General features: G+C 42.9%; 1 protein-coding gene across 9 annotated transcripts in view; it reads right to left on the bottom strand.

Annotated features, from left to right (window-relative positions):
- Window positions 1-6,907: 6,907 nt before the first annotated feature.
- Window positions 6,908-22,182, bottom strand: part of IKZF2 (IKAROS family zinc finger 2) — a 117,350-nt gene continuing 102,075 nt past the window's right edge. For all 9 annotated transcript variants that reach the window (XM_074548039.1, XM_074548042.1, XM_074548041.1 and 6 more), the window contains 2 exons: window positions 21,797-21,940; window positions 6,908-16,889 (listed from right to left, as the gene is read on the bottom strand). In XM_074548039.1, the coding sequence (XP_074404140.1) occupies window positions 16,165-16,889; window positions 21,797-21,940 (869 nt within the window). In that variant the 3' untranslated portion in view covers window positions 6,908-16,164. The remainder of the gene's footprint in view (window positions 16,890-21,796; window positions 21,941-22,182) is intronic.

Here is a 22,182-nt window from a genome sequence, read left to right as displayed (position 1 = left end):
AATTTATCAGCTGATTAAGAATAGAGATTTCTCTCCTAATTACATGAGCATGGACCACTTGAAGACTTTTCGCGTTAGAAGAAAGTGAATATTATTCATTAATCAAGTCTCCCTGCCCCCAGCCCAGCTCTGCTGAAAGCAGAAAGCTAAATGGGTCAGGAGAGGGGTTATGGGTGATGCTGCAAGACCAGAGATAAGGCATCAGGCAGTTGGAGGGGAAAGCATTTTATCTAGAAGAACAGGCTTGACTTTCGTTCCATTGAGATAAGCACTAGAGCTTCTCGATGTGGGGAAATAGCCCAAAATAGCTGTTGTGGAACACTCCTGCCCAAATACCTCCCAACACACATAGGGCAGTGCCTGCACTGAACCCTCTGCCCAGGGATAAGCCAAGTGGTGCAAAGGCTCTGGGAATGATGAATTACAGGGTACTCCGTCAGGGCAGCGGTGTGAGAATTACTGTGCTGTGAAAATCCCCATTTTTGGTTCATTCCATCATTATTTTGCCCTAAAAAAGAATCTCCAGGTTAGGAGATCGTGTGTGCAAGCTTGGCAGTGGAATGGGGCAAATGACTAAAGGTAAAATTACATCAGAGGTCATCTGTGGTTTTTTCAGCCTTGCCTAGGCATGCACAGATCAGCCTGAAATAACAGCAAAGGCTTCTCTATTGACAGCCTGGGTCTCAAAGAAGTCTTGGCAATGCACTAATTTATGCAATGAAATGAAGTGTGTGAGCAGCCTTACAGCCATCTCAATTTGGCAGAACAGGTGAGCCAGAGATCACTAAAATATCAGCAATTTCATGTGAGGCTGAACCAACTGGCTAGGGATGTTATCTTCAAAACCTTCTCTTCCTTATGAGCTCAGGGTTTCTTCTAGAACTGTGTCTGTATCAAATGCTGAAAGTCCTTTACATGTCCTCCTACATAAAATTGTCCCCTAAGAGCAGCTCAAGTGTCTTGTACAGGGTGCATCACACCAGCTTCAGCTTGGAGATTTCCTTTCCAGCAGATATGACCAGTGTAAAACTGGTATCTGTTTGACACTGTTACTGTTTTCCACCTCTCTTTTGCTTTTGGGGAAAACAAAAAATCAGTGCTCACATATTAAAAGGATCAAAGCCCATCCTTCTACCAGTGAGTTTCACCTAGGACCTACAACTAGGACACCATCCAGCTGCAGTGTTTTGAGCAATGCAGATCTGGTTTAGACCCAGATAATTTAATATCTTATCAAAAGATCTAACAAAAAACCCCAGAGAAACGGAGCCAGTAACGTTCACAGAGGAGGCAGAGCTGATAAAGATCAGGATGTCAGTTATCCAAAGCCATCCGGATCTGCTGGGCAGCTGGACTCATTTGGCAGCACGTGTTTGAGCACATCCCAGCCTCACATGCAGCACCCCAGGCCCAGTGATGCTGGTTATGGGCTGGGAGCTGTGTCCTGAGAGCAGAGATGGAGCCAGGGCTCAGAGTTCAGCTACATCAGGGCACAGCTGGGAGCTCAGCTCACTGCCCCACAAATCCTGGTGAGCTGCTCTGGGGACACAAGGAGATCCATCTCTGTGTTCAGCCACATGGAACTGCACAGGGAATAGTCTCAAGGAGCAGCCAAATGCCAGAGGGACAGTCACTGGGACACTGTCTCCAAATCTGATAACCAGGCTCAGACAAAAAAAAAGGAAAGGAGCATTACAGAAAGGTCTTTGGACTTCTGAAACAGAGAAGAAGCTTGGTTTCTTTATATAATTACATGTTAAAGACATTAGTGTGAGCCAGGAGTATTTTTGCTCAGTGCTAGAACACCACCAAGCTCAGGAGGGCTTCTAGAAACAAACATCATGCAAATAATCAGTATTAACCTGCCTTGACTTAAACCTTACTGTGTTCTAATGTCTAGTGACAACTTCTGTTTTCTTACTGGAAGAAATGGGGAGGAAAGCTGAAGGCAAATAAAGAGAACACTTGACCAAAAAAAAAAATTTTTGAAAAGAGCTCCCAAGAAAAAGCACTTTAAATGCCTCCTGATGGCCACACAGCAGCAGCATAGCACTCAGTATGTGCTGCAGACATCCCAACCATGCACTCACTGCTTGGCAAATGCAACCTGTGCCCAAACACTGCACACTTCTGCCACTTCAGGGACAGGAGAAGCCTTTCAAGCTGCAAGGACATAGGTTGTTCTCAGGTCAGCCTTCAAAAGATCTTTTTGACAGAGAACAATATCCAAGGACAATTGTAATCCAGGCTTTTCATAGTACACTGGCCGGAATGTCCATCAGCTTTGAGTGTGCAGCATGTGACATCTAAACTTCAGTTTTCACAGACACTATCAACTCTTGCTAGTCAGCCTCAGGCACAAGGATGCTACAGGCCTAAAGCTAGCCATAAAAATATAAATAATAATAAAAAAATCAGCAGTGATTTTACTTCTAAGTTCCAGATTTATCCTAAAATGAGATAGACTGAACTGGCAGCTAGAAGCCAAGTCGCACCAACACAGGCAGAAGCTGTGACAATGGTTTTGGCTATAACAGCTGTTACCAGGACAGGTACTCAGGAGGGGCTGGGCACAGAGGAGGCACAGCCAGAGGAGCTCACACAGCAGCCCTGGGGGCTGAGAGCAGCACTGTGATGCCTTGTCAAGGCTGACCTAGAGCAGAGGCCAGACAGAGTTAAAGAATAAAGCAGGGATTTATTAAAAGGCCTCAATGGATCCACCTTGGGCAGCACAAGAGCCCAGCCAGGGCTGCATCCAAAATGAACCAAAATGGTCACAAACTGGAAGACTGGTCAAAGGGTCTCTCATTTTTGTAAGTTTTAGTCCATTTGTGTATTGGAGTTAATTGTCTAATTATAGCTTTAGGTTATGAAGTCCCATTCTTCTTGTTTTTCACTCTTCAATTCATGTTGTTTGTGCTCTTGGGCCTGAGATTTGGATCATTTGTCCTTGGCCCCCAGCTAGAGAAGGAATTGTTTTGTCTCCCTGCTCTGTGAAGTGAGGTCACCATCCCCTCATACGAAGCTCAGAATTACACACTAAAGAAGCACAGAATCTGAAAAATATAAAAGCTGAATCCTGAGGTGTCACTGGCATCTCTCAGAGACACGGGGCAGATCAGCTCAGCCCCCACTAGGCTGCTCAGGCCACGCAGATCTGCAGCAGTGCCAGGTCCATGGGTGAGGTACCGCTGGTGCCTGAGCCAGCAGCTCCTCCTTCCCAAGGCAGGAGCAGCTGGAAAGGCTTTGGAGAGCTGGAGCATCTGAGGCTGCCAAAAGGCGCTCACAGCTTGTGGGAAAATACAGCTGTGTTCCAGGCACGGCCTGTGTGGAGCTGGGAACAGCTTGGCATCTTCCCTCCCCTCCAACAGCAACTGCAGAGCTGCCTGGGGTAGCTCAGCCCTGCTCCTCCACACCCTGAGCCGTGCTCAGACACAAACCTTTCACTTGTATTTTTTTACAGTCAGTTATCAAGAGGCAGCCAGTGGCAGGTTATCATGGGAGATGGGTTTGAAAGGCAAGGCTGGTCAGATTTTGCAACTAACAGATAAAAACAAATCAACCGCAGAAACAAATTCCTCAACTCATTTCAAAGAGGGGAAAAAAAAAGGCTTCAAGGAAGATCTCTTTTTTTCCCCATCTTGCAGATTTCTGGGAGTGCTTTGAATTATTTTAGCAAGGAATAAAATGTCCCTGCTCCTGATAGATTGCAGTGTTCTCTGCTCAGAAGACAAATCAATATTACAGATCACAAATAAAATAGTCAGAAGGATTGAAAACAGGATTTACAACTGAATAGCTACCACACCTACATGAAAATAATAATTTACATTCCTCACCACACCCTATCAACTACACGCAGGCAGCCTGAAACAGGAAAAGTAACAAAAATAATGGGAAAGAGCAGCAAAGAGTGTCTTGACATTATTTGAACTGATATGAAAACAGGAGTTGAGGGCAGGGAAGTATTTCCTCTTGAAACAAAAAACAAAAAAAAAAACAAAAAACAAAAAAAAAACCAGCACAGAAACCTTCTGAGGGGTTTAGAGTTTCAGGCTTTCTTATTGAGGGAAAAAATCCCCAAATCCCCCAAATCTATGAAAAGCATACACTTTCCATAGAGAATGGGTTCATTGAAAAGCAATTTTCTGTTAAAAATCAGTTCTGACAGGGTAGTTTCATCCAGGCTTGGATGTTGGATACCACAGGAGCATTTGCCAGGAATAAAAATAGGCATTTAGCTCTGAAGGGCTGGGCTGCCAGCCTTTAAAAATGACTCCTTGCCTAGGGAAGAGGTTCCTCTGTCTCAGGGATGGCCAGTGACAGATCAGAAGGGATAGAGGTTCACGATTTGTGTGGGAGTCTTGAATAATCTGTTCCTATTTTAATGTGAACATGGGTGGTAACATGGAATTACAGCGTGTGGAGGCGGGCTGGTGTGCGCGGATTAATGAAAAATAATGAGATAATATTGAGCACTTCTGTAGTCTCATTACAAGGGCTCAGTTTCTCCACTGACAGAAATCCCTGGAAAATACCATACTCTGGGAATCCAGCCCTAATCTTTGTACCAGGAATTAACAGGAAACACAAAGGCTATTTCACAAGTATATTCCTTTGAAAAGAGCTTTCGTTCTTAGGCTAAAATTTTAGGCGACTCTGCATTTACCCAGTAATCCTTTCAACTCATATTTCATTGAATCCAGAAGTCATTGTGGCTCCTGAGGTACTCTGCTGTGAAAAAAAACCCAAAACAAACATTTATAATTGCATGCTGGAAGTTATGACAATGTTTATATGATGCACCAAGAAGAGACAAAAATAAGCACTGAAGGGCACAAGGGTAAAGCTGGGCTTATTGAGGACTAACTACATTAGGATCGACTAAAAAGAAAGAAAAAAACAACCCAAGCATGTTCAAACTGCAATCCAAGCAAAATTTATTCTTAGTCCCTCGATTATTGCGAGTTTCATAATGGGATTTTGAGGCCCTGCCGTTGTGTCCCATTAACAAGGGCCCTGTTATATATTCCACAGTGTCCTGGTGGGAAATGGCTCATGGCAGGGCTGGGATTTGACATTTGAGCAGAGAGATGGAGGAAAACCTGCTTTGATTCACCACCTTTTAAAAACAAACTCACCCTCAGAAGAAACCCCAGTAAGTTCTTGAAAGTACGGCATAAAAATAGAAATATTAGCGCTATAGAAGCCAAAGCCAGAAACCAAGGCTCAACTTTACTTAAGTGGGAAAATGATATTGGTTTTGGTAAAACTGGAGGAGGCCGCTGGCAGAATGCAGGGCTGGACTGGCAGATCAGAAACACAGAAAACAGAAAAAGCTTACCTGGCTACAAGACTGATCCAGTTATCTATGCGAGGGGTGATGCTGCAGTTCAAAGAGCACTGCAGGTGTATCATTTGATGCTGCAACAAAAAAAATAATTCCGTATTTTTGAACCCCTGGCCTCCCACAGACCAAAGGGAACTGGGTGATGGCAGCATTGCAAACACTGGTCACTGGAGTGATTTTTAAGCATCCGTTGCTTTAAAGAAGAAAAGGCTGCCTTTGATGCAGTAAGAGTTTCCCAGCAAAAGCCACGCAGAGGAGGGATCAGACATGATTCCCTGTTGCCTAGATAAGAGTTTAACTGGTGCCATCAGCCTGCCCTTTGCTGGCAGCTGCTGACAGGGTGACCTAAAGGGAAAGGCAATGGCACCCATGGTGTGACTCCTGCCCAGAGACAGGCACACCACCACGCTGGCCCTGAATCAAGGCCAGGAGGTTTCTAAGAGCCTCTTCCTTAATAATGTCAGGCCACACACAGTCTCACCCAGGACAATGACTCAGCAGTCCTAAGGATTAGAAAGTAATTTAATGTCTCCCTATGAGCTCTCCCCTGATCATCTCAGACCCTTAGCTGAAGTCAATGAAAAGAGCATCAATATCTCAAGTAAGTTTTGGGACAGGGCCCTGGGTCCATCAAGCCAGTCATTTCTGTCCTGCAATGGCACAAAAAAATGGGATTTCTGCTCTATGCTCTAAAGATTCAGACTGCCCCATCAGCTGAATTCTGAGGGTTTTTTTAAGCAAAATCAGTAATACAGCAATCCTGTGTAACAGGAATCAGGAACTTCTGCTCACTGAACAGAAGCATTCCTTGGAGACAACATACATCAAACATGACTTAAAGGAAGATTAACTTTTATTCAGGTAATATCTTAAGGAATTTCCATTCTCATGTGAATGATGAACACTTTTATTATGGGGAGAGGCTGGTTAATCTTTAACCAAGAATTTACAAGAGATTTGTAAAACAAACAACAAACAATTTATGAAGCTCCATGAGATCTTCCTTTTAGTCGGCAGAGTTTGTACTGTGAATGCTACCAGGTCGATAGCTGGGTTAGGAAAGGAAGGAAGGACAGGTTGGGCAATGAGAAATGCCCAAAAAATCCCTACATCACCTCTGGAAGGGGTGAGGGAACTCAGCCAAAAATCCATGATGAGGGAAGGGTTTAAAGGCAATGTGTGTGCAGTCCAAGTGTTTCCAGAAAAACCTAAGGGCACTAATTCATTTCAAAACCACAGCAGAGCCATTGGCAGGTGGCTGATGCCACCATTTGACACAGCAGGACCCTCATGGACACTTCTCTCAGGGATGCTGAAGCTGATGGAGGGCATTTCTTTCGCTCCAATGAATATTAAAAGCAGATCTGTGCCCAGCTCCCCCCTCTCAGAAGCCATGCTCAGAGCCCCAACCCATAACACAGTCTCTCTAGCTAATTAACAGGATTTGTGAGCAGGTAGAAATGCAGTTCCTGCCAAACCACCACGTGTGCTTCCTGCTGCAAGAAAGAAATGTGTGTGCATAAACCAATGTGTCCAGAAAGCTTGAATGGAAAACCCTTTCATGTCAGAAGTTTATTTTTATTGGTAAAATATTAAATAATATACAGAATTAAAAACTGCACTTACACTTCTGAGAAGAAATAATTCTTGGACAAATTATATGCTTGTTCCTGAGATTCCCTACATTTATTCCAGTAGCTGTGCACTCAAGACAGTACAAACCTTTATAATATAATCCTTTTCACAAAGTATTACAAAGTTTCTGCAGCTTCTTTTATTTATACACGCACACACACACGGACTCCCACTCTCACATGGCTGTACAACACTCACACAGGTACAGAGCACACACATACAGATGTGCAACCATATGTATGCATGTATGCTAAGAAGAAAATAAAAATAACAACAAGTCCCATAGTTCAGTCTATAGCGGCAAAACTCTTTTAGCAGGGGGATACAGGTTTACATTAGGGTTGCTCACATGCACCACTGTCAAAGGGATTGTTTCTGAACTCCTTTTATAAGAGCACCTTCCAATGAACACATAAAGTGGGACAACTCCCAGTGTCTTCACTGGCTTTTGGAGTAAACTCTGATGTAAATTTTTTAAAATTTTTTTTTTTATTTGAAAGACTCCTCAATTTAAGCTCAGCAGATCTATCACAGAACTAAAAATTCTTACACCTGGGAGAAGAAAAGGGGTCATTTCCCAGATTAGCCGCCCGGCTGCGGTGGGGAAAAGAGCAGCGCGGGGGGCAGAGCGCAGCTCGGGAGATGCCGGGGGAGATGCCGTGACAAGCGGCCGCATCCTTAGCCCGGAGCTCCTCTCCCCGGCCGTGCCCGGGTCCCGCTGCTCAGCGCGGCCCCGAGAGCAGCAGGAGCCGACACTCCCACAATTTGGCCCAGGGAGTGAGACCAGAGGGCACCGAACCTTGTTCTTCTTCAGCTCAGACACCAGGGGCTGGGCAACGATTTTGGCAATCAATCAGAAGGGGATACATACAGTCTCCTCGCCTTTGTTATTATTAAAAAGAAATCTCTTAAATACAAATTTAAAAGACAAAAGTGGCTACTGTGCATGCGCAGTAACTGCCTTTCCAAGAAGTCTCCATGGGATTTTATTCCTTTTTTTTTATTACGTACCTAAATACATATTTACACAACAGCGGCTTCAGTCTACTGGGGGGTGGGAGGGAAGGCATTAAAAATACACTATATATAAATACGTATGATATGTAAAACAAGTCCCATCTAAACTTATATAAGACAAGGACAACTCTAAAGAAGCTTTTCTGGTCTCTCAGGTAGATAAAAGACACAAGTCCTGTAATTCCTTTGCAGGCAAATCTCTTCCCTAGAGTAAAGGGCAGTTTTGCCCAAACTGAGAGATTAGACCTAATCCAAAATCCACCCTCAAAGTCAACAGGAGTCTCCACTGAGTGGGTTTTGGATCAGACCAAAAGATCTTTTTATTTTTTTGTCATTTTTAATAAACATCAATATTAAGTGCTTTTCTTAAAAAAGCTGCAATTAGAAAAGAAGAGGGAGGAAGAGTCAAGAACACTTATGTCCTTAATTCTGGATGTGGATGTGTTTCAATGCCAACGACAAGCAGGAGGTAAATGATGGGCTTTAGCCTTAATTTACAGTTTCTCATCTTTTGTCAGTCGCAATCAGTTTACTTGAACCATATGTTTAAATGCATTTAGGGCAGAGCATTTTGTTTCACTGATTCGTGTGGACTGAGGAAGGAACACAGAAACCACTGTACATTAATAAGATGTCAGGGTAAGTATTGCACTTGAACAGAAAAATAACCCAAATGTTGGCGATTTTTGTTTTTAGAATTAATACAAGCAAATCATCCATGTCTGCAATGATCATGTTTAGAAAGCAGGATCCAAGAATGAAGCATAAGAAGCAAATTTGGGGTTGGTAACCCCCACCCTGGAATATAACAGTAGTAAAACTTTTTTTAAAGCATTTTCTTCCAACAGGAAAAAAAAAATTATATGACTTTTTTTTTTTAACTTTACAATTTTAAATCTTTCTAAACATTTGCATTAAAAGTTTCCAGTTTCTCATAAAAAGATATATATTTTAGGAAAAAAAACCAAAACAAAACAGAAAATAAAACCAACTAAAAAGGAAGGCAAATATACAGTATTATAATTACATCACTGTAGAGTCATCTCAAAGGTACCCTAGATCTTTAAAGTGTTACAAAGAGTATGTACCTTATTTTTTTTTCTCAAATCGACTTTTTTTTTCTTTTTTTCTGTTTTTAATAAAAAACTACACTTGAGTACAAAAATATGTAAACAGACTGTACAGCCAATGAACAAAACAACCCCGAAAACCACCCCCCCCAAACCCCTCGACAGCCCAAAGCTACAGGAGATAAGAGCAGGCCCAGACTTAAAGCTCCAAGAAGGAAAAGGGGGAAAGAGAAAAGCACAGAAAGCCAGAGGAGACTGCTACATGGTGAGGAAGTGAACGTGTTCAAGCTCTGAGGACACTTGACAATTTGTCAAATAATTGATCACAGTTTCAGAATCTGAATGACTACAAAAACAACCAACAAAAAGTCCTTCCCTTGTTACAGTGTGTTCAGGAACCAACATCCATTTCCAGTAAGCAAAGTGAAATCCCAGTAAGTGCATAGTAGGGACTCAGTGACCTCCACCCCTGCAAGAAGCTTTTCTCACTCGATGTCACTTGAGGTAAAACTAAATGGCCCAATTCACTGCAAACTGGCCCTGTTGTGCCTGTAAGGAGAGGAGGGATGGGAGGCTCCCATCCTTTATCCAGCCTGGTGACTCACACAGAGGCTGGGGGTACCCAGGTACCACCAAGGGCCAGGGATTAAGGCTGCTACAAGGAATAAGGGAATGCCTCCAGCAGCACCACCCAGCCTGCCCAGAGCTGCTGTGCTGCACCAACCCCACAGATAATGGGATCAGGATAAACACAGGCAGCTGCAGAGCTCCTGTGATGCCCACATCCAGCCAAAGGGATGGCACAAGGCTGATGGTGCTCAAATGTTTTCCTGGGCTGCAGTGCTGTTGCCTAAACCAACACCTGCTATGGAAAGGAAGTGCTGGCCCCAGCTTTGGGCCAGGCTGCTCCCTTTCCCCCAACAGGAGAAACCAGCCCCTCTCAAGACATGATCTGAATAACTTCATTGTCATTCACTCTGTTGAAATACTTCACCTAGTACTGCTAGTCAAAATATCACAGTTTTTTTGTGGTTTTTTTTGCCAACGGTAAAAAAATATTAGTTTTACTACAACTATGCAGGTTTCTGTTGAAATGGTTGTTTCTGTCCACTGATTAATTAGGCCCCAGGATGAAAAGGAGAAGTTTATACAGAAGGAGATAGCATGGGAAGTTATCTTCAAAGATGAGGACCCAAGTGTGCACGCTGATAACCACCTTTCCAAAGGCTGGAAGTGAACAGGAACCAGGAATCTACACAATCAACTGGGAAGGTAGGTGAATTAAAGAGAGACTAGTTTTGCTGTTTCCTTGGCATGTTAAGCATGCAGCATGGCAAAGCCTGAGCCCAGCCTTTCTCCTGACTGTCCTTTGCACATTTCAGAGCTGGGTAGGAGAAGGACACAAGGAGGTCAAATTAGAAACCAAATTGGAAAGCAGTGATGTTGTCCTTTGCTTATATCTCAGAACACATCAGTGGGATAAAAGGGAATCTATTATTCACTAGGAAACAAATTCTAGCTCTAACTGCTCCCCCCAGCACCCCTCTTTGGGAGAGCATTGCCAAGGGGGTGGCTCTGGGCTGCTGCTGGGCTCAGGCTCTGCCCAAAGCCTGCTGGCCCAGCCACCTTGCCCACCGTGGCCCTCCTGGCACACTCAGCTCTGCGGGGGGAACAAGTGCACCTGAAAGCAGGTCACCAACCCCTGGGAAAGTGCCAGAAGCAGCACTGTGCTCATCACAGCAGTGCTCCAGCTTGTGAAGGCCCTGAATGCCTCCTGCTGATGAGCTTCTCTGGTCTCTGTGCCAATTCCTGCGCTGGCAAACTTGCAAACCACTTCCAAAGGACTCCCCACATTTGTTTCTCCAGGCTGAAGCAAGAAGCAAGAGCTTTAAAGCCTGCTCCCAGACCTAAGTGGGAACTCTAAAGCAGAGCAAAGTCCACTAAAGGGTGCTTTACTTAAAGAGGGAGGAAACAGGAGAAGCTTCCCTGGCTCTCTGTAGGGCACAGTGCAGCTGGGGGCTCCCACAGCAAGCCCTGGCATTGTGCTGGGAATGCTGTGCTCCCTGGGACCAGCTGCAGTCCAGCTCTGGCTGGATAGCTGGAATGTACTTTGCTGGGGTCATTTTCAGCCCTTCCCACTCCTAAAAGCTGTCTGACTGCAGGAAATCTCACAGCAAAGCACTGACCAGGGTCCTCTCTCTGGGCCAAGCTGCCAAGGAGGGTGCAGAGCAGGAGAAGGGATCTTTCCTTTGGGTTGGTTTTTGTTGTGCATTCTGAAAGGGTCTGGTGGGATATCACAAACGACATCAGGATCTCCCAAAATGCATTTGGAAAAGGCACATATACAATAAAGCATACCTCTAACTACACAATACCATATATATATATATATAAATGTACTTTCTCAAGCTCTCCAGCTGCCCCACACCACAGGCCATCCACTTTTGTTTTTAAATGCCATTATGCCAAGCTAAGATGTGAATTACTAGCAGAAAAGCCAATTTCATCACCCTTTTCCTAAAATCCCACACTGATTTTAGGTGAATCTGGCAGCCTCCCTCATGACATTAAAAAGCACAGCAAGAGTTAAGGAAAGGAATTTATCCAGTGAAGGAACTGCATTACTGTAGCTGCTGCCCTTGGCTGAAATAAGCACCTTTGCTGCAGTTATCTCCAAAGTTTCTCTCTGGAGGAAGGAGTGTCTGTTGTCTGGTTTCTTTCAAACCAGAACAAGCTAGCCCAGGGCCTGGGCAACAGTAATAATGCCCCATGAAAGCCCAGTTTTGAAGAGTTGGGTTTCATTACTGACGTCCTGCCCAACAGCACAAATTTAGGGAAGCCCTTGTAAACAGAAAGAAATTTGCAAACTCTGATAATTGAGAATTTCTTCACCTTGCAGTAAATATACTTTAGGTCCTCATGGCTACTTTGTGAGCTGGGTACTAACATTGTAGAAACCAGTACCACTAAAAATCAGGCCCATTAACCCATTTTAAATCTTCCTCTCTGCTACAAACCACTACAGGTTAATGTGTAGACACCTTTCACATCACATCATAGATGAAAGCACTTTTTAAGGAGAATAAAATTATTTTAATCCCCTAAGTTACTGAGTAAAGAGCAGGCTTGAAAAATGCAATATATTTTGATGTGCACTCCTAACTGATTACAAAGAGAGGTGGCTGTAAAATTAATCAGTCATAACTGCAGATATATAGATAATGCCCTTTGCTCCAAGGATATGGATCACACCAAAAGCAGAATAAGCAGCCACACTTCTCTTTAAATTAATAGGCTTGTAATCCTCTAAACTGAGTCAGAGTATTGCCATTTTTAATATAAAAGAAGCAAAAGGGTTTACTGGCAAAGAAGTGCCCAGATTTTTTTTTTCTTTCTTTTTTTTTTAAATGAAAATGGGGAATGCTCACAGGAAGCCAACTCTAAATTTGCAAATGTATGTTTCTAACCGGAAACCCAATTCCAAGAATTTCAAAAGAGTCCAATAAAAATCAGCCAGATTTGATTTCCAGCACCAAATACTCAGAACAAACGGATTTAGAGGCCAGGGATTAGCTACTGAAATTCCTAGTACACTATGAATGACTAATGAACTTGATGAAACTCAAGAGCTTTTCTTAGAAATCCAATTCTTGCAGAGAGCAAGCAAGAAAAAACACCCAAAGAAATCTCTGCTGCCCCATTTTGCTCACTTTTGTGAAGGAACAAACTGCATTACACAAAGCTCTCCAATAATTTTCAGTAGGAATTGAATTCTAAAGTACATGTTAATTCAAAATTTTGTTCAAAATTTGAACAAGAATTTAATCTTTCTTATTTTCCTGACTCTAGGATAAAAGTCTCCTGTGAATGTTTAGAAAAGGACATTGATAAGAAAAAATCAATGTCACCCCTCAAGTTTCTTCCTCTCCAAAAAATGTGGTTTCACTAAGACAATTCCCCAGTACTTCTCCAGTTTCCTGTGCCTGTGACATCGGGACATACAGACCTCACCTGCTACTAATAGATCAAGAAGCTGGACTTAACTGAAGCCAGGTCCAAAATCAGTGGGTCTCCCCATGTGATCCTTTAAACACCACAGAATACACCTTACTGGAGGTAGCAGTGAGTCATCGGTGACCCCAAGTGCAGATGAACTGCAGATGTAATTGCAGCCAACTGATCTGCGCATACACAAGAGATTCTCTACCTTTCCCGTACTCTGGTGCTTTCCCAAACAAAGGCAGAAATTTTAAACACTTTTTCCCTAGTGCTAGCGATTCCAAGAAACCACAGCCCAATGTTCTTTTGCTGACCACAGAGGGGAGAACGGAGTGTTTCCCCAGAGACTGAAAGGATTTGCCGGCAACCTCTCTCTCTAGCTTGGCCATGTGTTTTTCTGGAGGCCCAGGAAAGCCCAGCAAGCCTCAGGCCCAAGAACCTTTTTAGTTTCCACCTTGTTCTTAAATGACCTTTCCCGCCTCAGCAAATCACCACCACTGTTTTCTTTTCTGAACTTCCAGGCACATCCTGACACAAAGCACGGCCGCCTGCCTCCTAAGCCCACCTCCCTCACTGCAGAGAATCAGCCACACAGAATCAAAGTGATGCCCTCCAGCATCTCCCTGCTTTTCTCCTGCACAAACAAAATTTGGCTGCACCAGGCACAGGACAATGAGAATGGTCCAGAGGATGGCACTGGTTCATTTGCCCCAGTTCTCTCCACATTAGGGTGAAGAAAGAAGGAGGGGGAGGAAGCCAACGACATTAAGAACAATGTTGGGAATAGATCTTTAAATCTGTCTCTCCAAAGCCTGCATATTCCCAGCCTTGATAGGTCTCACATTACACAAGATGACATTTCTCTCCATATTGTATTATAATTAATAGGCTACTGCAAGACTTTACCAGCTCCTACTTAATAGCATTGCAGTGCTGGGAAGCAGTCATCAGGTAATCTGGCCATGATCTACTGTATTCTTTCTAAACACAGGTTCTAGCTGCCAAGAATGTCACCATAAAAAGATTTCAATCAATACCTTTCAGCTCCTACTTTCAAATGCTCCAGGTCTAGGAAGAGAAGAAGAAAAAAACCCCAGTACCCTCAAAACGAACAGCAAACTGGCATATGCATCAAGTGCACAGATTGGAGGGAGCAGATGGGAATTCATTATGGCCTGATCTTGCTCTCTCTTTTATACTTTAGTAACTTTATCCTTTGGAAAAGGTCTCCCCAGGCGCATGGGGACCGTGTGTGCGGAGGGGGTTAAACCCATCCAGATCTTTCCATTCTCAAGCTGTGCTCTTGTTGCCAAACAACAACATTTCAATTGTGATTGGTACAAACAGTTGGGTTTCAATGGCAATCTGTCCTGTAGGTTTAAGCCCAGTTTTTACTGATGCAACTTGCCGGGTGCTTGCTGCCTTTGTTATTTACTTAGAGAGAAAGAAAGGAAACAAAACAGATCAGTGGACTTGTTTTCTTGTCCACTCTGTGTGTCAAGGACTCTCTCTGGAGTGTGCTTCTCCATTTGCTTTCCCTACAGGGAAATTATTAAATTAGGAACAAAAAGAAATCTTTAAGCCCAAATCAATACCCAGCACCTACATCTCCACTTATCCCTTTCTGAAGAAGCAGGGAAGATCATATGTGACCTGTTGGTTTGCTGGCCTTCTGTGCTCTCCAGGAGCCAAGGCTATCCAGCAAAACCTGCTAATACTTTCACCCCTAAATTCAGCAGAATTGATGATGTACAAACAAAAGGAAGTCAGTGGTTCAGCATATTAGGAAGTAAGAAGTCAACAAGAGAAAAAACAGTCAAGGTTGGGATTCTGATGTAGCTGAAATAGTTGGGGCAGTTCCATTAAATTCAGTGGAGCCAAGAGGATTAGTGCTGGCCAAGGATCTGGCTCCTAACGCTTCCCCAGCTGCAAGTCTCAGTTTAGGCTGCTGCCAAGAGGTTAACACTGTGATAGTAGAATGAGAAAGTATTTACATAATTATGTATCTATATATACCTATATTTAAAGAACACTTTTTGCTACTAGCACTTTTGTCATTTTTAAATCCATAATTTTAACCCAAAAGTATTTCTGAAGAGCAGCAGAACCTCTTGAGTAAACTACAGGCTCTCTCACCCACTCCTAGGCCATTTACTGTCCTAGAAGCAAGTTTAAATGTTATTTCTAAATGTTCTTTCTTAAAATTTAGGGTGCAGCTAAAGAAATAAGGCTCCCAAGGGTCTCTAAGAAGCCAGTGAGACAACACATAGGCATGGAGTAACAGAATATCAACAATTCTAAAAAAAAGGTGCTTCATAAGTTAAGGAAAAATAAAAATACAAAGCCTCAAACTTACCACAGAAGGCCCTCAGACTTATGAAACTAAACTGCTATAATGTGGTACAGTGTTAAGACATACATTTCTTTTTCTTTTTTTTTTTTTTAATTTATTTACATTCTAGAGGGGCAATACACACTGAACCCAGGAAAACAGCTCACCCTTGAAAGTAATTTTGAGAGGAATATTGACTTTGATTCATGCTCCTAACTCCCTACCAGTTTTGCTTGAAAAATAATTGTTCATTCTGCAGAACAAAGTTCCCCCCCTTTCCTCCAGCCACCGAAAGCTCGCACCGTATCTTCACATTAGAAAAAGGCTCTCCTCTGAAATGTTTCTACCTATCCCTCTGAAATTCCAAATGAGTGGCATCTTGTTGGGACTTGAAAGCACCTGGCATGGTTGAGTGACATCCCAAGAGAGGACATGGTGTACAACTGACTGACACGGACACAGATTGCCTTCCAATACCCACAGCAAGCAAGGCGGGTCACTCCCCGAGAACTGATTGCCACAACAAACCCCTCTTTTTATCCATTCCCTTCCTTCTCTCCACTCTTAAGCTGGGCAGAGCAAATGAGGTTGGGTCCACAAAAAATAAGGTTAATAATAATAATTAAACAACGGCAACAACGACAACAGCAACAACAACAAAATAGGCGTCTCAATGTCTGAGGAAAAGTGGGATTGTAAGTGCAGTATTTCTTCATGTGCAGTTCTTGTACTTCATAGGAGTCCCCTTTGGATGAGAAGGCCTAGCGGAATGTGTGCTCCCCCCGGACTATGTGCGACGAGAACTCATAGCGGTCCTGGCTCCGGTAGCCACAGATGTTGCACTCCAGCGGGTCCCGGTAGCCGTGGCAGCCCATGTGGATGGTGTACATGACATGGTCCAGGAAGAGGACGCGACAGTGCTCGCACTTGAAAGCCCTAATCTGCTCCCCTTCTCCATTGATCACCTTGTACATATCCTTTAAAGAGCCCTTAGAAGCTTTTGTGACATCCAAAGGCTTGGCCTCCTCCTTCACGTAAGCCGGGTTTGGCTTGATCTTGGGGGTTAAGGCAGCGTTTCCTGGGTAGGACTGGCGGTCGTCGTGGCTGCTGTCTGAGTCAGTAGAATCCAGGCAGCTATTGCTGGGGGAGCCCTCTCTATCCTGGATTCGACTCTTTGGTCTGATGAGGGAGATGGGGCCATCCATGTTGTTCTCGTGGCTGTCAGCTGTTTCCCTGCTGATGGGCCTCTCTATCCTGCTGGGATGATAGACCTGAGCGTAAGCTGAGCTGATGACCGGGGCCACCTCTGCGATTGTGCTCGGTGTGTGCTGCATCAGGGGGTGAAGTGCCTCAGCTCCAAGGTAGGTGATTGCATTGGTGATGGCTTGGTCCATCATGTGAGACTGCATCAGCTCAGCCTCCTTGTCATAGCTTAGGTTCATATCAAAGGGGATATCTGGATAGCCAAATCTCATGAACTTTTCACCTAAGAGATAAAAGCAAATCCATGAGCAAAATCAACACAATCACGACAATGTTTCACTGCAAAAGAGACAGAAACCTCCTGACTTGGGGTGAAATTACTCCAGAGTCTAAAGTTAACCTCCTTCAATTTATTACTAAACAGTTCCTGTCCTGAGATGGAAAACCAGTAATCTCACCAAGAGCTTTCTTCTTTTCTTTTTTAAATTTATTCCAGGTGAAACATGTGGCTGCAGCATCTTCCAGAGAAATTACAAATCTTCAACTGAGCCTGATTGTGCCCTCACTTCAAGTTAGGAAACACAACTGGATTGAAATATTGAGACCACTGAAGTTCTATTCCAGAGTATACCATTAGTTCTGGTTACCAGAGTATACCACTGAAGTTCTGCCATTAGACATATTCTCCCCAAAATTCAAGAGACTATTTCACACGTGGCCCACAATCTGAGGTGCCTCATACCTACCAAACAACAGGGATGAGCAGTGAGAAACCCAAACAACAGGTAAAGGGGGCTTGTTATAGTGGCACCTTTAGAGCCACAGGATGTAAATCCTTTAACCAGCAGAAAAAAACCCCAAACATAAAATGACAGCATGTGCCCAAGAATGAAGCCATTTACAGGAGCAGAGGAGCCTCATCTTTGCAGCTTTCCTCCCTCAAAAAAAAAAAAATTCCATCCTTTTTGGACTGAGAAGAAAAAGACAACACACACTGCTCCATTCCCAGTGTCTAATTAAGTAAGAAAATAAATAGAGAAACCAGGTGTATAGCTTTGTTTCACTAGGTAAAAGACAAAAGCACCTTTCACTGACACAGGAAAAATTTACACCTAATGATGCTGAAGCTGGCTGGTTCATCCCTGTGAATCCTCACTCACATCCTTGTAAGCTTTTAACATCAATGGCATGACAGATGTGCAAAACCAGAATCACATGCTGGTGCATTATGGCAGTCACAGGGTGATGTTACACATCATAGCTCTCCTTGGAGTTAACAGACTGACCACTGCTTCCACCAGGGCTCAGCTCAGCAGCACTGCTTTTCCAGTGATGGCTTTGGGGAGTCAAAGCTCATGGAACAACTTCTTTTTAGAAAGAAAAGGCTATATGTACATGATACAAGATGCACATGCTCCTCTGTGTTCACACATACAATTAGCTGGTTGTTGACAGCTAATTTTTAAAGCTGATTTTATGAAGTCTGATAAATAATTTTGGTTAGTTTTAATTGTCTTTGTTACTTCACTTCCTTGGTACATAAAACCAGACTTTTTTCCCAGTAGCATAAGTTAATATATTCAAGAAGTCACTACTTACAAGTGGTTTGGCTACTCAAGAATTAAATTACTCAAGAAGCTTCTTCTATCACCTTTTGCCAAAATTGCTTGGAACACAGTCTGTATAAACCACTATAAGAAACAGAACTGTAATCCCAAATCTCTTCCAAATTGCATTAGTACATTTCAACACAGCTATCACTCAGCATTTTATTTTTGACTATAATAATTCATTCCACTCAGAGTGACTTATTCTAAAGTGATGCACAGAGAAGAACCATGATGTCCTCAGAGATGATGATGCATCACTTCTGCTGGGGAACTTAGCCCTGATTATCAAGGTAATTAAATGTAAGTCTGAAGTGAAGCACATGAATATTCCTCCTCTGTTCAGCAAAACTGCCAACATGGCTGGACACCATACCACATTTGTGTACCTATGATGTGTACTCAATGATGGTCCTGGTAATCTGACACGACTTGTGGATGATTCTTGCCATCAAACATCCTCCTTTCAGTGCTTTGCTGTGGTCTGGGAGCCTGTGATGGCTGTGCTGCCACAGACAGGATGGACAGCTCTGCAACTGGACACTGTCTGGTGCCCACTGGTGCCTGTCACCTGCTCTGGCCTCCTGTGTCATTCTTGTGTTTGGATAAAGAAGTAGATCTGGTGAGGGTCTGATCCAGCTCCCAAACACACTGTCAGTCCTTTGTAGGCTTTACAGATGAAGAAATATTACCCATCCTTTATGGGCTACTTGCATAAATGATGCAAACCTTATTTTGATTCCTTTCATCATCCATGTTTAGTTACTCCAGCACAGACAGCAAAGAAAGCTGTAAATTGCCAGTGACCTGAATTATTTATTCCTTTAATTATGAACCAGTTCCAAAGATGCCAGAGTCTGAGAAATGGAGTGTGACATAAAAAAGCAAAATAAATGATAACATGGGAAGGAGAAGGCGTAAAATGCAGAGCTCAGAAGTAACAATAAATGGTCCAATAGACCAGTACAATGTGGTTTCCAAATTAAATTCCTCTTTAGCCAATTCTGTACTTAAAATCAGTTAATCAGCCCAATCATTATGAATTTTCATTTAAACTATGCTCAAACTCTATTTATCCTTGCCCTACATTAGTGAAGCAGAAGAAAAAACTTTCTCCCCTCTGGCTATATGACATTCAAATAAACCCCTAAACAGGTATTTGAAGCTAGATCAAAGCACACAGGCACAGCTGTCCTGTGATACCTGGAGTTCATCTCATCAAGTCTCTAAAGCAGCTGCAGTGCTGGACACTTGGGAGAAAGCTACAAGAAACCTTGGAGGAGGCTGTTCCAGCATTTCCCCCTGGGGAAGTTTCTCCCTGACCCCCATTAACCAGAAGCTGAGTGTAATTTGGCAGCCGGCTGATCTTCATCTGTTCTGAGACGCCCGTGTATTTTTAATTCTTACTCTAACAACCATGGTCTTATCGTAAGCCACATAAATGTCTCCTTTTGCATCCTGCCAGTTCTTAACCTCGGTGACATTCTGAGAGGAAGCTCCAAATTTCAACTGAAAATACATGAATCTGCTTCACATGATCAGCCTGAAGACGGCAGCTTTTCATTTAACCGGTGTCTGCCTCTCCCTCATTGAACAAGAAGCAAAATGAAGTACTCACACTCCTGCACATCAGAAATTTTCCTTTCTCTGGAGTGTGCCTCCACTATTTCAGCTGGTTTGGTATGACTAGTACTTCAAGAGCAGATATATAACCAAGTCTCTCATGCAGAAATGAATTCATTCTATTTGCTGTACACTGCTTCCTTTCCTCCTGAAAATTCAGCCATTGGAGAGACTGTGGTCCATAACCACAGTCCCTTGGAGATTGCTGATCAGAAAGAGCAGTAAAGCACTGATAGATGTAGCATGCAAAGATTTTAGCTTATGCTTACATGACCTTCTCATAAACACCATTAAGTTGTTTTGGACAGGTGCCATGCTTGCAGTATGCACAGGAAAATTTCCTGCAAGCAACAGAACCATTACACATTCTTCCTGATAGACCTGAATAATATTTAATTGGGGAGAAAAGGGGAAGAAAAGTGAGGTCATGGTGGAGGGGAAGAAAAATAAAAAGAAAGGCAGCCAAGTGAAGTCTGCTGTTATTTAATCTAAACACTGTGATGCCACTAAAGATCAGAAAAATAAGATATGGTAAAAATGAAAGGGGGTACTTTTTATCCTACATATGGCTAGTGATATGTTACTAGATATTAGATAAAAAAAGGATTTATTTAACAACAAAGTATACAACCTGCTGGAAAGAATAATTATGTGGTATAGCATCTCTCAGGCAGAAATTTCCAATCAGTAAATTTACCTCTGAACACAAGAACGACATATGGTCAATGGTGCATGAGTGGACAAGTAAAGTCACCTTTCTGGTCTAAACACATACCAACATAGGAAATACTGATGTCTCCCAGCATTCCCCATGTGGGATGGATCATTGCTGGCCTAACCTGGGCTCAGCACTGATATTTGGGAATGGCCAGCTGACTGAGAGCAGCCAGGTCAGTGTGTCAGCCCCTGCAGGTGAGCTGCTGCACACTGCTGGCCCCCTGCTATTCCAAACCATGCAGCTTACTTACAGCCACCTTCAGGGGGGATTTAACTAATCCATCTGAATCTCCATTTAGCTGAGGGGCAACAATTTTTCTAAATGGCTGTGCTAATTACTTACAGTCCTGTGATGCTCTCTGTAAGTGTCCTCAGAGTAGGCAGAATGAGAGACCCTGAAGTTGTGTGTGACTGCCCTTCAGGGAGTGAGTGTGGAGAACTCCTATTACGTGACTGCAGAGTCTGACACTTACCCCAAACAATTCTCTGTTCCAGCTTCCCTCCTAAGAAGTTTTGCATTGCTTCAGTAGCAGTAAAAAGAAGCTTTAAGTTACAGCTAAAACCAAGTAAAATTCTCTATATTGTCACCTGTTACAAGCTGAATAATTTTAATATGTCAAGACACAAAGTAAAATATGAATTCTTGGCCTAGGATTCTAAATCTGGTAACCAAAAGCCACCCAGTGCTGTTTCTTATTCATGCATTAATAAGTTTATTGTGTGCAGAGTGCTGCACTCAGAGCAAGAACTTCTTCCAACACAAGGGATGTGACTTACTTCCTCATTCCAGTATTATCAGACCAAGTGTCAGGAATTTAATACAAATTAGAAGTCTTGAGATACTTGTTGTTTGTTTTTTTAACACATATGGAGACAGATAATTATATGACAGTCTTAGCTTGTTTTTGTTTTTCTGGAGCAAAGAGAGGGAAGATGACAAGTCTAAATCTCAAAAGGGCTAGAGAGAAATTTTAAAAAAACCCACAAACAAAACAGCGTGAAGTAGAAAGCTCAAGGTTTTCTCAGGCATTCTCATGATAGTGGACTTTGCTTTTGAATTCTCTGGACTGGTAAAATGAATTCAATAATTTTCACGATTTCTTGCAGTGATTTAACCACCTCCATTGCTGTATCAGAACCAAATTGTGAGTGCCACTTTTCCCCTTGTTCTTCTGGCTATTACAAACAGCACATAACCCATAGCAATGCATTAAAAAGAATAAAAGGCTCATTTCCAGCTTACCCACAAACTTTTGTGGGGTGGAGCTTTTACGCTTTCCCATGTTGCTTGACAGCTTCTCTATAACAGCAGGTCTCTCAAAAGGCACCACAGAAATATTGTTGTCCATCACAGGCTCTTGTTCCTTACAATCTTCCAGAGCAGGTACTACATAAAACCAAAAAAAAATTGGTATCAGACAGGTCTGGTCTACACTTCACAGAACACAAATAATTGAGCCCTGCTGATTGTGCAACAAGTGCAGCACAACATAAAGCAAGGTGTGAGAATATTTTGGGCATCAAGACAGCAGTCATCTGTAAGCAGAGCCACATTCACAAAACATCTCTCCTTGGGAACATTTTATTTAGCAGAAATCCAAATTTAAGCATTTATTAAAGGGCTTGTTT

The sequence above is a fragment of the Zonotrichia albicollis genome, chromosome 10 (assembly GCF_047830755.1).
Source record: "Zonotrichia albicollis isolate bZonAlb1 chromosome 10, bZonAlb1.hap1, whole genome shotgun sequence".
NCBI lineage: Eukaryota > Metazoa > Chordata > Aves > Passeriformes > Passerellidae > Zonotrichia > Zonotrichia albicollis.
This window is presented reverse-complemented; position numbering and strand designations above follow the sequence as displayed.